At 44.8% G+C, this 15,468-nt stretch overlaps 1 protein-coding gene across 1 annotated transcript in view; it reads right to left on the bottom strand.

The window, feature by feature from the left end:
- tiam2a (TIAM Rac1 associated GEF 2a) overlaps positions 1-15,468 on the bottom strand; it is a 78,657-nt gene that overhangs the window by 19,598 nt on the left and 43,591 nt on the right. Inside the window, exons 9-15 of the mRNA XM_030044180.1 lie at positions 14,364-14,420; positions 9,341-9,517; positions 8,591-8,695; positions 8,398-8,476; positions 8,158-8,247; positions 7,839-8,048; positions 5,062-5,156 (exon numbers count right to left, since the gene is read on the bottom strand). Coding sequence (XP_029900040.1) covers positions 5,062-5,156; positions 7,839-8,048; positions 8,158-8,247; positions 8,398-8,476; positions 8,591-8,695; positions 9,341-9,517; positions 14,364-14,420 — 813 coding nt within the window. The remainder of the gene's footprint in view (positions 1-5,061; positions 5,157-7,838; positions 8,049-8,157; positions 8,248-8,397; positions 8,477-8,590; positions 8,696-9,340; positions 9,518-14,363; positions 14,421-15,468) is intronic.

Genomic DNA, 15,468 nt, shown 5'->3' with positions numbered 1-15,468 from the left:
GCAAGCCAAGCACCCTGGTCTATCTACAATATGCAGCTGCCAAAGGTGACACGATACACACTGAGCAACCGAGGGGACAATTTCACAGAACATACACAGCCATAAAGACACTATCTGCTACAAGAACCAATATAATCACCACTAATAAACATTGGGAATGGGAATAAAATGGCAGGAGATATGGAGCTACAGATAACACCATGCCCTTCTGACATGCTTCCATCTGCCCTCTCTATAAACCTTCCCGGGGGATGGTTAAAGTGGAGACAGAGTAGTGTGGATGCAAGAGGACGTTTCAGCTGTCAGGCCCTGAAAATATATCTAAATCCCCGAAGATCAAAATGCCAAAGATTGACATGTTATGAAGTAGTCATTTGATATTGATAAATCTACACCACTAAGCACCACTTCCACTCAGTGCATTTCTGTTGATGGTGTTAATTTGTTTCTGAATACAAGGAGATAATTATTTTAGTGCTGTGAAAATTCACAGCTTAGGTATGCAGGTTAATAGTATCACTTATGAGAATATTACTACTTTTCCTTTTCACTCATTCCCTCAAGTGCTATTTATTGCGATACGGTGAGACCTCAATTTACCTTTTGGTGCATACACAATAGTGGGCGGCAGAGGCTGGAAATCGTCTATGAACATTTTCTACATTGCATTTTAGGCAGCTAGTTGATTATCTTATCTACAGTGACGTATGATGAGTGCAGTGGCAAAAAAGCAGGTTGTACTCCAAAAGCAACCAAAACCAAAAATTCATAATAGCTACAAACTCCCACAGGCAGAAGCCCATAGTTACCAGCAGTTTGTCCCCTTTGGTGTCTCTCTGGCAGGCCAGGCATGCAGCCACATCCTGGGCCAGACGGGCCAGCTTGTCTTTGAGGAGCTGTCGCAGGCTGAGCAGCGCTGAGCCCACGAACAAGTCCTTTTCCTTGGCCTCGCAGCAGGGTGGCCAGACCCAGCACATGGCCAGGAGGGAGCACAGCGCCTGGGCCGGCAACTGGTCCCGGATAAACAGCTTGATCAAGGTGGGGAGGTAGACGCATGGCCGAGGATCCTCGTCAGTTAGATGGACCACAGCTGGCACCGCTACGGCCACAGTTGCACCGGGCGCCCCCTGTTCAGCCATTACATCCGGATCTGGGTCATGGTGGATCCAACTGACCCTCTGTTTATCCGTCTCTTTCTCTATATTTCTGGCTCCAGCTCCGTCTCGTTCCAAGTTGTTTACAATGGGGCCGACTGATGAGGGTAGGCTAGGTTTTAGCATTAACTCCACTGACAGCATTAAGCCTAGATTATTAGCCTGCTCACAGCCAGATGGTAGCTGATGGGCTTAGTCATAACACACACGCGCACACACACACACACACACACACACCCTTCTGCAACTAACCGCCTCACATGCACAGACACATATTCATGCACTCAAGGCGAGAATAAGGGATTCTCTTAGATTTGGGGAGGGGATGGTCGTGGCTCTGAGGAGGACAGGATCATGTTTGAAGGAGCTGATATAGCCTAATATCCGTAGGCATCTGCTGTATCTTTTTGAAGTCTAAAGCCCATGACAAGAGAGGAGCAGTGAAACTGAATAATTAAACTTTCTCATATTCACACATTCTACAAAGTGCTAAAAACACCTCTCAGACTCTCCTCTTCCACTGAGACTAGAGTAAAGGAAGATAATTATTCAACAGGCTAAAAAGCACAATATAAATTCAGCCAGCTACTAACTGTATATAATCCCAGGTCTCTCTCAGTGCACCGGGCAATAACAAAAACAGTTCCATCAGGTGAATCAGTCACTCTGTACTGACATCCAGACAGAGCAAGGGTGAAGTCCAATCCATTCAAATGCTCTTACTTAAAGGTCTGGTCCCGACAAAGTAAAGAGGCTTAATAATCCTTTCCAATGTTTAGCCTATGGTTTAACACTAGACTGTGACATCACCAGCTACTTTACCATGCGTCAACGATGTGACTCTTGTTTATGGCTCTATGTCACAATTTCATGATTAAATACCATCAGAAAGTTAAATGACACGGCAGAATCCAATCAGCACAACGTAACCTGACCATATACAAGAAATGTCACAATTATTGTATTTAATGATTAGGTTGCACACTAAATTACCCCAAAACAGACATAATCAATAACCTCATGACATAGATAGATGTTAACCGGATAGATTACAGGAATGGAAGCCTGCTAGATTGGATGGAAAGAATATTTTCCTATTGTAGTGAAAAAACAGACCAATGTGCTTATCTGTGGGTGTTTGCTTACGTGTGTGAATTCCTTGTAGTGGATTGGTGCCATGTGGTGAGACCAGACCATGCCAGATTACCTCCTACATGTACTCCCATCTGTGTAGTTTGAGTGCATGATGTGTTGGATATGTGTGTGGGTTCAGCTGTATGTGCGAGAGTGACCTGTAAATCCCAAACATAGTCCTAATCTTGCATCTCAGTTCCTCAACTAGTAGAGATTACTTGGGGTGTGAACAAAACAGAACGGTATGGATAAAATCAATCATCATGATATCTTTGACCAAATAACTCGATATTGGGATGATATTGTAGGGTTGACTATTAGTGTTTTCAAAAAGTGGTCACTCACAAGAGAGTTTGAGTATGATGATGTTGGATATGAGGACCAAGCAGGTAGAGGCACAGCTACAGCAGTCTAATAAGTTCACAAAATGCAATCCCTTTACCATAATGCACCCTTTAAAACCAGGAAAAGACAACACTTATGCCATATCAAAATATGACAATATCCAAAATCCCAGACAATATCTAGTTTCACATCACGATATTGTTACAAAATCAATGTATCTCCCAGCCCTTGAACAGCGTGAACACTTGCAGTCTTATTTTGCCAATAAGCTGTTATAACTGCATTACTTAACTAACGCATGTCAAATCAATTAAATGTGAAGCTGCCTCAAAGGACTTATCTTGGACCAATTCGGTTGACTTCTTCAATTGATTCTTTAAGCTCATAATGGCACTCTAACATTGCATTAAAATGGACTTCTAAGGTCCTGTACAGGCAAAAATATCATTAAGTAACACACAGCCACAGGAAATTGCATTCAATATCCCATTGGTAAACAATACTGTTAACTCTGCATAGTGAGCACTTCCACAAACACACATACACACAAACACAGCGCTCTCTGGGGTAATGAGCACAAATTGGAATGCAACGGACCAATTAATCAAAGGTAGTCAGTCTGGTGAGGCCGCCGATTACAAGGTATGACAAGGGGCTTGAAATGAGTCTTTCCCTCCCATCCATCTCAGGTGACTTCTCAGAATGCCGCGTGCATGCATGTGTGCACCTTTACGCTGATACATGGCTGATTTTCTACCCAGCGACTCGTTTTTTTTTTTTTTCCGTCCAAGAGAACAACCTGGTGGCAGTGTGGGGATTAAAGTCGGCTCTTTGCGATGGCAGCAATCAGATTTACTGGCACCAATATCTCGCCCTGTGCTTTTTTTTTTTCTTTTTAATTTATTGCCTTTATAGTATCTGGCTCCATCTGATAGAGGCAGTCCAAGAAGCTTCTGTTCTCTTTTTCTCCTTCTGGGTTTCATACACACGTATGCAATGGTGGGTGCTCACACACGCATTCATCATAAGCCCTCCCTCTTTCTCTTTCTCTTTCTCTCTCTCTCTCACACACACACACACACACACACCTATCTTCCGTTCTTGCATTCGGTCTCTATTCCTCAGTAAAAGACAGCAGCAGTGGCAGTGGTGCAGTGCAGATCCCAGTGCAGTGGGACTGACTCATGTCGCTGGGCAAACAAAAAGAGAGCCAAACAGAGAGTGGAGAATGGAGCAGCTTGTCCTCTCTAATCCACCTCTTGGCTGACCCTGGGTCAAATACTCCACAGTGTGTATTGACACAGAAAACAACAATACAGACATGGAAGTCGTGCAAATTACCAACAGTTTCAGGGTATTTGCCCCGAATTAACTGCTACTAAATCAATGAGGAAATACGTCAACACTCGTCATTCTCTTTTTTACTCAACCAAAACTGCATAATAGGCACATTGGTAAAGTGTGCAGAATATGCACTCACAATTTTAATTGGGACTGTGTGGCCTAAAGGACACAGAACATCAGATGAACGCTACTGGACAAAGTGAATATGAATGCATGAACGCACATCTGCACACACCCTCAACCTTCCAGCCACGTTTACATCATTAGCACATGGCTTTTCAGGATGACCACACACACTCATTACGGCTCCCCTCTGCTAGAACCAGCGCTGAGACTCTCCCCTATTACATTACCACAACGCTCAGCCATAACTCCCAACGGGGCACCCAAGCTCAATTTAATTACTTCAATAAAGTTAGTTTACATATCAAAAACCTGACCAGATACACAGAAATCGACAAAAGACAGAAATAGACATGCAATCTGCCTAAATTCACAAGGGACAACTATCCTGCATACTTACAGAGGAGTATGTCTTGCAAAGTTGATCTGAGATGGAATTCAAGAGGTGTATAAAATTGCAGGGTGATGTCTAGCTAGGCTGGCATCTTCAGTTTGAGACCAAAGCCAGGACTCACATACAGAGCCAAGATGCATGGGAATGTCAGCTCCTTCTAAACAAAATGCCTGCCTGTCTGACTGTACTCACAAAGAGAAACTACACTATGAATGATAAGCATTGGGGAGAGGAAGTGAGGATGACAGTACAGTATTAGGCAACAGAGGCAACTGTTTTTACCGAGGACTTTGGCCCATGCTTTATCATCAAGGGTGTGTATGTGTGTGTGTAGGAGGTGGTCACAGTATGTGTGTTGGGCAGCCTCCCCTCTGTCTGTATCCTGTCTATGTGACAGTAATAAGCTGTGTTTATACCAGTGGCTATGATGGAGTAGCCTAATTATGGTAATTCTAAGGATCGGTGCCAGCCTGGCTTCTGACAGCTCTGCAGCTGCTGCTGAGGACAGGCACACACACAAGTCCACATGCACAATCACAAACATACATGCACACCCCCACTTCCCACCTTGCTGAGTTGAACAGGCCTATGTGCATGATGGGAGTGACCGTTCTCCACTCTGAAGCCCAGGGACTCGCCGCCATCAGCCATAGTGCACACATCTGGAGAGAGAAAGAGAAGGCAGTTAACATTAACATTGCTCAGTCTATGTGTCTGCTGTCATGCTTATCCCACCCATCATTGCCTTTGAATGGAGTGGCATTTACAATAGCATATCCTTCTACAGACCACAAAACATAAACAATGCTGGATGGTTGCAGCTTAAGCCGTCATGGGCGCCTGCCAGTCGCTGAGAACTTAAATACATCTCTATTCTAAAAATGTCTATGGCATGCAGTGATCCCACAAAAAAACAACTGTTCCACTTGGCAATTTTAATTAAAGATCCTGTATTATCTCTGTTCCTGTTTGAATGAGAAAACCCAAAAAAAGCATTTGTGGATGAAGCTCACTAGTGTTTTTTCTGAAAAACTCATTTTAGAAAAATGTATATTTGCAGAATGTGCCATCCCGGCTGGATGAGGGAAGATTTGATTAGACCGGGAGTGTTGAAAACATTTTCCTGGTTCGCCCTACATTATTACATTCAAGGTCCTGAGGACAACTTTCTAGCAGTTGGCGCATGAAAACAATTTACCCCTGATTGTAACCTGGGAAGCAGGCCAATGGGATGGCAGGAGACAACAGAAAAGTTTTAGACCTGCTGCTGAGTTTGAAATTCTACTTTCTAAGCTGGTAATCACTGTCAACCAAGGATTTGATTACTAGAACAGGGTTACTAAAGATATCTAGTCACCTGCATCCCCACCCTCTTGGCTTAACCGTTTGCCTCAGGCTGGATGCCTCACCATGACGGACAGCTCCGTTCTAGGAACATCATCATGAAGTCATTTGTGTGATTTGTTTAAGACAAGCGTTCATTCCCCAAAGACAACAGTGCCTGCCTCCCTGCCTCCTTATCAGCCTGCCTGGGATCATACGCCCTCTAGAGGAGGAGGAAGAAACTGCAACATTCAACTGTGGCTTTGGTGCAGGCAGAGCCATCCAACTGAATTTATCATTAACATCATATTATGAAAGACTTTCAGTTGCCATGAAAATGATTTTATGGGTTTTATTGGTGTCAAATATAATGAGAGAAAATAGAAAGGTATAAAATGTTTTGCATACTCAGAAGGAAAATGTCAGCAGTACAGCCGATGATATAGGTTATTATTGGTTTAACTGATTGTTTAATTTGTTTATTGGGCCTGGTGTATCAGCTGGGTACTTTGGACCTGCATCATCACAGATTTGAATTCAGCCCAGGACCTCTGTCTCATTTTATCCCCCCTCCTACAAATCTTCCCTGTCTTTCTCTATTGACTTTCTAAAAAAGGAGAAAATAACACCAATTCTTAAAAAAATTGAATTTCATAAAATAAATTATTGCTTTCATTTTAAAATTCAGAACTTATTACATATAAATAGGCCTATTAACAGACTATTTCTGACTAATTTATGTAGTTATTGCTGGCATTGGTAGTGTGCACAGTACTAGTTATGGGAGACAGAAACATGTATTTGTGTACCTTGTCTGGTGCCTACCCTGCAAACATTGAGACAAATTCTCAACAGCATCGGTTATTACAGAAATAGTAGTAATCTGAGCTTATCCCTGACCACATCTATTAAAAAACATTTGATTCTTACAAAACCCAAACTCAATAGTGCCGCACATCATTTTTATTTGTCAAAATTCCCCTTACCTGTCAAGCCAGCTTTGAAAAATAACAAACTCTTGTCAGCCAGCCAGGCATCAGCTGTGTTTGTCCGGCTCCATGAGATGACCTTATTGTTCAGCTGTGACACCCTGCACTCACACTGACACTAAACCCAACTGACAGGATACTATACATTCACAGTGATAATGAGCCCTGTGAGGTCAAAAGCACCTCCTGGTCTCTCTTCTCCTTCAGGACACACAGAGATGCAAAACATCATCTAGAGCTTTCTGCTGATCCTCTTTTCAAATTTTGACTGAACCCTTAGCAGAGTCAGCGAGCTTTTTTAAGGAAGTAGAGATCTGGAGGGGAAGTGAGGCTGCTAGCTTGGGTGGGGGTGTCGAAACTGCTCCATCTGACTGCTCAGCATACACAACCGCGACTGGAGATTGTGTAAAAGACAAGATATTGGCAGGATATTGAGCATATTGTATGGTAGAATGCGTTGTTTTGTAGATATTCTTTAGCACAGCAGCAACAAACCTGGGCTCAATGCTGTTGCATAATTTTCAGTGAAGGTACGCATGACTGGCCACTCGTATGCAAACACAATACAGTGCAACGACAGCTTGCTGATAGGCCACTTACAGAGAAAACTGTTAAAACCAGTGCCCATATACAAAGACACATGCACACAGAACTGAGCAAGCAGAACCCCGATGGGTTTGCCAAGTTGTGGCTTTTCACAGGCGGAATGATATTCTCTCTCTCTCTCTCAGTTTCTCTCTCTCTTTCTCGCCATCTGTCACAGCCAGGCGCCCATGTGAAGCTTACAAACTTAATCTACAGGGTATCAATATCAAATGTGCTTTCAATATTACCAAGTCCCTCTGTCAGGCAAAAATCTATAGCCTCTAACCACAAACACAGTTCAAGAAATGACTGTGTTGGTTTCGGTGTGCGCGTGCGTGTGTGTGTGTGTGTGTGTGTGTGTGTCTGCAGCAAGTGTCTGTCTCACTTCTTATCATATTCATGTGAGTGTCATGCAGTGCTTGTGGTTGTTTATGCAGATGTATCCACCTGAGGAGGACTTGGCTCGGTGGTGCTTGCTGTGAGCCTCCTGGTTGTGTCTGGGAGGCGGGACGGGGCAGTGTGCAGGAGGCAGCGGGCCATCACGTCTCAGGCTCAAATGGAGGGTCTGCTCGGCGAACAGCGTCTGGATCAGTGCCAGGTCCAGACCCGAAACACAGCGACCGTTCAGCACCAGGATCTCATCGCCTGGGCGCAAACCTGCACACGCACACATACATGTTATTAAGAGATGAGTGTTCAGAAGCCACAGCTCGCAGAGGACATTACTCATGACACACATCACTGCTGGCAGCAAGCAGGGAGGCACCTTCACTGAAGGCCAGGCCATCAGGAAGCACCTCGCTGACAAAGATCCTGCTGTTCTTCTGAGCGTCGATGTGTCCTGTTACTGCAAACCCTGAAGACAGAGAGACACAGACAGACAAATACACAGAGTTAGACAAATAAGCACAGAGAGGGTAAGATTAACTTAGTTTCATGTGATGCATGCGTGAAACTGAATGTACAACTAGGCAGACGTCTCAGTGTGTTTCTGTGGCTAACTCACCGAAGTCTCCAGTGCCGCTTGGCCTGCTCATGTGCAGAGTGAATACATTCAAAGGAACCACCTCCAACTTGTCATGCACCTTCAGTGACAGAAAATAATCCATAAATACTGGGACTTAATAAAGATTAAAAAACATCTGTGTGTGTGTGTGTGTGTGTGTGTGTGTGTGTGTGTGTGTGTGTGTCCTCCTCACCACGTCTCGGAGGAGCTCGTTGGGAGCCAAGTGTCGAACCTCCACATCCTGTCCCACTTGCCTGTGCGCACGGAGGCAGTGCAAGCCCGGGTCCAGCTGTTTCACCTATTTACACAAGAGCCCTAATGGTCAACAGCCTGTATGCACAAAGTCATCCATACATATTTCATGCAGCCACGCCAAGCCTGGCAGCTGCCATACAGCTAAGCTGTGTAATGCAGAATTACCTACTGACTTCATTCTAGGTGACAAGACATTTGCAGGGAACAAAATAGCTTTGCCCAAGGGATTACAGTGTGTGTGAGTGTGTTTGTTACATGCGCATCCATCTGCAGTCACACCTATGGGACCGGGTGGGGTCATGAGAAGGGATGAGGGACTGTGTTGTGACAAACCCTTGGGAGTATAATGCTACAGGATCTGTTGTCACATATGCTCCAACATTAACATTCACCATTAATAAGATATGAGTGGATCACACAAGCACTAAAACAACTGATTTAAAGAAATAAAAAAATCATTGTAATATCCTCAAAATGACTACCCAATGTGCATAACAATTCCGCATTATAATATTTGGGTAAAATAAACGGCAACAGATCTTTTATGGAATGTGATCGCAACCGCAAATACACAGGAATCACAGAAAGGGCACATCCGCTGCTTTCGGACAGAATGGCAGAACTGTGTCCGAAGACCTGGAATTCATCATCTTGGTGACAAGTCGTCATTTCTCAGCACCATTCCCACCTTGCAGGCAGAGGAGAGGAGGACGGCGGCTGTCTGCTCTCCTCTGGCAGGAACTTGGACCGTCAGGCTGTCTGGCATGTAGATGCAGGTTAGCACCTCTGTGGCACCATTGCTGCCGTCCCACACACCGCCTTCAGGGGGCGACATGGAGTAGATGTTGGCCAGCACGTCCAGCCTCTGTAGGGAAGGAGGGAGGGTGAAGGAGAGCAGCGAAGACGGAGGGGGGAGAGAGAAATGGCAACAGGAAGAGAGAGAGAGAGTTAGAGAGAGGCTGAGTTTGACTAAGAGCACACAAATCAATACAGCGCCATTAGTCTAAATGCTTGGTTTGGCTGTGGATCAAGGAGCAGAGCAAAGATGCCATACAATTAGCCTCTCAGAAATTCATTTGACAACATAGATGCCAGTTGCTTCACATAATAGCCATCGTAATGGCTGTGTACACAAGAGGACTGGCAGGAGCCTATTGGCAGGTCTGATTATGAGATTTCATCTGCACACTTCTCCGGCGCTTAGACTTATTTGGTTCCAAAAAGCGTTCACCTACTTTTAAGCTGAGCGATGTGTGACACAAATAAATTCAAAATCAGCTTCCAAACAGCCATTTAAAGGCAATTATTTGTCAGTGGCATTGACAGTGAGGTTTGAGCTGGGTATTAATGTTGGGGTTAGCCAGCCACCGTCCCTCAAAGGCGGCCATTTGGGGGTTTTGGTTGCGACTCTGTGTCTCTGGAGGGAAAAGCGCCACTGTTGCATTGTGGGGCTGTGGGAATGCCACAGCGTGGCCTACAACCACAACTATCAAGACTTTACATCTTGAGGAAACACACAATCATGCCAAATGGACCAAACCTCATGGACTGGAGCAGCCAATGATTCAGCATTTCTGACAGAAACGGTTTGGGTTCTCGGCTAGACTGAGAGGAATTACTGAGACACGAGACCAAGAGCGATAGCTGCTGTAGTGACGAGGCCTGTGTGACGTGTTCTTTTAACTCCTTTATGGGACCACAAATAGAGAGTTTGCGAGGGAGGGGGTCTGGATGTCTAAGGCTTTCTGTTTAATGTGCAAGTGTTTCTGTCTGTTTCAGAAGCTGTTAGTGTGCTGTTGTTGATGCATCACCTTGCTCCCACAGGAAAGAGGCCTTCTCCCCTGAGACCAAAGGCCTCAGGGACAAACTGAGGTCTGTTTGATTCAGAACATTAGCTGGAGACAGAGTCAACCCCCTCCGCTCACCCCAACAAACACACAGGGCACACTCTGGCATCGACAACAAAGTAGCATTCTGCCCGGCGTGGCTCGGAAAAACACAGCCGCACAGACAAATATTCGCCTCGTCTTCCAACGACACGTCGCCTTGACTGGTAAACCTTAGGAAGGTGTGCCAAAATAAAGGCCACCAGTGTTCCAGCCAGTTGGTGTATTCAAAGGCTACCAATGTTCTTGCCAAAATGGTTCCCTAACCTTTAGGGATGGAGGCAAACAAAGTGCCACTTCAACACCCACCTATGTTCACCCCTTTGGGGATGTGAGGTCATGTTTACAAACTGACGATGAAAAAACAAGCTGTCATGACGACTGGTTGCATAACCACCTCACTTGTGTCCGAGCAACATGGCGTGACTGGAAACTAAGATTTGGTTGCCTGCGGTGACCTGAGCAGCGGCTGACTAACACTGTACACTCATTCATGGCCGGAGAGGGTTGTAACGGACTGACGGTTGCCTGGTCAACGTTCCATTAAAGGCTGCCAAGACGCCGGTCGAGGCACGCGCTGCACTTCAACAAGTACTCTGTGTGGTGTGTGTGTGAGACAGAGAGAAAAGAAGAGTGGACACCATTTAGGTTTGCATTCAGCCAAATAATTCAAACCAATACTTCAGTCTTTCCTCTCAAGTGTGGAGACACTTTCCAAATTAGCCGCTCTCCACCCTGCGGCTTCTAAAGATGGAATGTGGAATAACGGACGTTTGGTGACCACTGTATAAAAACACCCTCTATATTCCACTTAGCAACTGGGTGATACAAATATTACAGCACAAACTGAAATAGAAACGCTTACATTGGTGAACAAGGAACTGAACGGTAACTGAGGACAATTTCATCCTATTTCCATTTGTCTGTACGGAGTTAATTAAAGCAGTATTACACTTTATTTCCTTGGAGCTCCACCCAAAGTTTCCTCTTTCTGACATTATGACACACTCATGCAACTACACCCACTCACACACACAGTGACATGACATGGCACCGTCCATCCACAGCACATCCTTAGACTTCAGAACTGAAAGTGGGGGAACTCATGAGCAGCAGAGTGCAGGAGCAGAGGTGGTGTGGCGAAAAAGAAACACGTGCATGAGATGGAGGTGCAGTGAAGATAACAGGAGGAGTGAGAGAGAAAACACAGGGCTAAGGTGGTATTTCATTGCTCCTTGGGGAGTGCTACAGAATTTGTGGAGAAACACAGAGGGGAAGGGGGCCAAACCATTAACCTCCGACTTGTTATACTTACATAACAGTCCTCTGGAATTTACTGACAAAAACAGCAGATACACTGGGCAAAAACACATTTGTATACATTTCAAATATTTGAACTGCTTCAAGTGGGGCGTGATCTTGCCAGACACAAAGCCTCGAAAGTTAGAAACTTGCTTGTAAAACAATATAAATCAAGCATTCGTATTTTTTCCTCAAATTGTCAAAATGTACACGACTACTTGCTTTGCCTCAGGTCTGACAGAAGGAGTGGGTGGATGGTGGATTTGAAGTAGCAAACTGTGCTATTTAAAGTGAATACAGTTGTAGCCTGTATGGGAGCAACTTCATTGTACAGTTCATCTCTTAATAATTCCTTTTGAGCGCGGTGTGGTATGAAACAGTCACAATATGGCGGCGTTAACAACAGTGTCAACACAGCAATGGCCTGCTGAGACAGCTGGAGGGGGGAAGATTCCACAGAAAGGAAGCAGACGTACGGTCATGCACACATATACGGCAACACAAGCCATAGAAACACATCCATGAATGCTCGTGCACAGATACACGATGGAACACACAAACATACCCTTTCCTTGACTTCACTTCAAAGGATTAGGGCAAGATGACTGCTTAATAGAGTAATTCTAGGGATTTAAGAGACCCGAGTAGGACAACAGCATCTGAGAGCAAGTCATCAAGACGGAGAGGATGAACTGTATGTGCTGGTAAAAAAAATCAATACAACTGTGCTAACCTTTCTCTCTGTCTCTCCCCCCCCCACTTCCCACCCTGAAGGGTCCTAATCCCCACTAAATTAAAATGGATTGCAGAGACAAGTTATTCTCTACATTCGTGTCCAACTCAAGCAACGATCGAAGAACTCAAAAGAGACAAGACCAGCGCATTCAAAGCAACATGAAAGCTTCTATCAAATAAAGGCCATCTTTGTTTCCCAAGCCACTTCCTCCTCTTCTGAGTCCGGGTCCAGGCCCTTAATGGCGCTAGGTTTGACACTAACCACATGTCCCACAGGATGAATCGTTGCATCTAGTGGAACAATAATGCTCAAAACAGCCATCCTGCTCCTTTTAAAAGTGTCCATTATTGCTCATCTTTCAGTGTCAGTCACACTTTGAGGACAAGATTTTCGCTCAAGTAAAAAGCAGCGACGTAAATTGTTTTATCGATCCATGTAGGGAATTCCACGATTTCACTTTCCATTCCTCGACAGGGGCATCGGAGCAAAGGCTCAGCTACAGAGCAGCATCCCTAAAACTGATAGGGACTCAGTTTCTTGCCCAACAATACTTCAGAAGGCAATGTGATGGCAGGAGACAAAACAAAAGTTTAGGACCGCCTGTTGAGTTTGAAAATTGATTTTGATATGATTACTAGAATATGGTTGCTAAAGATATCTAGTCATCTGTATCTTACCCTCTACATCCCACCCTCTCTTACCTCTAAGGCCATGTCCACTCTAAGTCAAACATTTTCAAACCCACCATCTACACTGAAACTAAGACTGCAGCCTAGATCACATGACAATGCAACATTTTCATTTATTAAAATTTGTATCTTCCTCATCAACACCAGAGCACCAGACCGGTACGAACAAATTCAAACACGAGCGTTTTCAAAAAGCGCTGTCTTTGCAGGTGGAAAACATTGGCAGGGAAAGCAAAAACCCCGAAAAATAGATTTGTTTTCAAAATTACTTGGCGTGGTGTGGACATGGACAAAGCTCCCTGCTCTCCTGCTGCCACAGTGACAAAGTGAAAAAAACTGACCGGTTAAGACAATGGAATCCCTGACAGAAGGTACCTAAGGGACAGCGAGGCTTGGAGCTGAAAACGGGTAATATTTCACACTTCCCTGAAACAGGCGTGTGACCTGCAAGTGTCTGAGAGCCGCAGTTACAGTGTCTGGCTGCTCAGATGGCCACAGTTCACACTGGTTCCTCATTTGACAACACGCGCCCACACTCTCGAGCGGTGCTTCTGTTCGGCACCTTCAATTATCCCATTTCTGTTGCAAACTGGGATCCCTGTCCATATTGTAATTTAACGCAGCATTCTACCTTCGTAACAATCTCCTGTTAGCTATGCTGTCGGTGTATTTATCTTTCAGACACCTGCAGATAAACATGAAAGGAATCTCTGCTTTGATCCTGTGTGAGTACTACACACAGACAGACAGACACTCTCAGGCCCCATCCCCTCTCTCTCTCTCTCTCTCTCACACACACACACACACACATACACAAGCACGCCATGTGTCTGAGAGACATCATTACACAGCCCACCACCAAAACCATGAGAGACAGCAGAGGTCAAAGTAGCAGCAAACGTGCTTCTGCTAGTTGTTTTATGCCAAAATGCATCATTCATCTCTTTGTAGCAGGTAGCTACATGAAAGTACCACAAAAAGGACTCTGAATATGAACAGAATGCACATTATAGATTGCAGTGGAATTTTTTTTTTTTTTTTTAAATAAACGTATATAAATCTGTAGATGGAAAAAATGGACTGAATGCTTTGACTCACCTCAGTGCTGCTGGGAGGAAGGAAGTACACTTGACCCCCGGTGTCATTCTCAAAGATCTGAAATACACAGATGGACAGTCAGACCATGGACAGGACAGACAGACAGGCACCGTGCTCACTGACTCATAAGCATTAAGCTCCCCTACCACCCATGGCAACATAATATTAGGGAGTCCTAATATTATGTTGCATGCAGTTAATTAAATACTGTGTGGTGTGTGTGGTCCGCATGGGGCCTGCAGTCTTTGAAGGTGTTAATATTAAGTGTGTGTTTATGTGTATGAGCATGCATGAACACCAAGACATGGTTCCTGGGGGGCAGGGGTAGATGAAAGGGGGGGAGGCAGTCCAGTTACAGATGAGAGGAGGATGAGTGCTCCACCTCTCCATCTCTACATCCACCCCTCTCTCTCTCTAAATCTATCCCTTCTCAATCCATCCCTGCTTCTCACCCTCCAGCACCTCAATTCATATCTCTCAGTGTGTGTGTGTCCCTCTCTCGCTCTCCTCTCTCTCTCTGGGTTCCTCTCGCTCTGGTGTGTGTGATTGTAAGGTGTGTTGTGGCAGGCTAAGCCCGATGCTGGAAGGTGACTCTGCAACCTCAAAGGGCTGAATGGGCTTTAACGGCTCTATAATACAGCAGCCACACAGAGCCATCTGTTATCAGAGGGTGTGACTCCAATCCTCACTCAAACATGCTGCAGTTATCAAGTACTGCTGGGATACTTTGTCAAAAGACAGGCGAGGCATGATAAGCCCGACAGCTGACGACAGAAAAGGCAGAGGACGAGGCATTTCTTGTTCCCAAAAAGGAACACCACAGGGATTACAAAATCAGAAGATGCTACATGCATGATTTTTTTATTTATTTATTTTTTTTGTTAATATTTCGCTTTGAAATTAACTGTGAGGAGTTCAAGCTCAATTTCCTGTGAAAGATTCCCTCTGATAAGGAGTACACCAGTACAATTCTGAGTAAAATGATTAACCTGGTGACAGAAAGGAGCTAGATCCACATCTTTCTCTATCAGGAAAAAATCCTGTACAAGCAATGGGAACCCTCATCCAACCTTTGATCCCTGCACTAACTCTCCCTCCCACACTG

Source organism: Myripristis murdjan, chromosome 22, assembly GCF_902150065.1.
Source record: "Myripristis murdjan chromosome 22, fMyrMur1.1, whole genome shotgun sequence".
Classification (NCBI taxonomy): Eukaryota; Metazoa; Chordata; class Actinopteri; order Holocentriformes; family Holocentridae; genus Myripristis; species Myripristis murdjan.
This window is presented reverse-complemented; position numbering and strand designations above follow the sequence as displayed.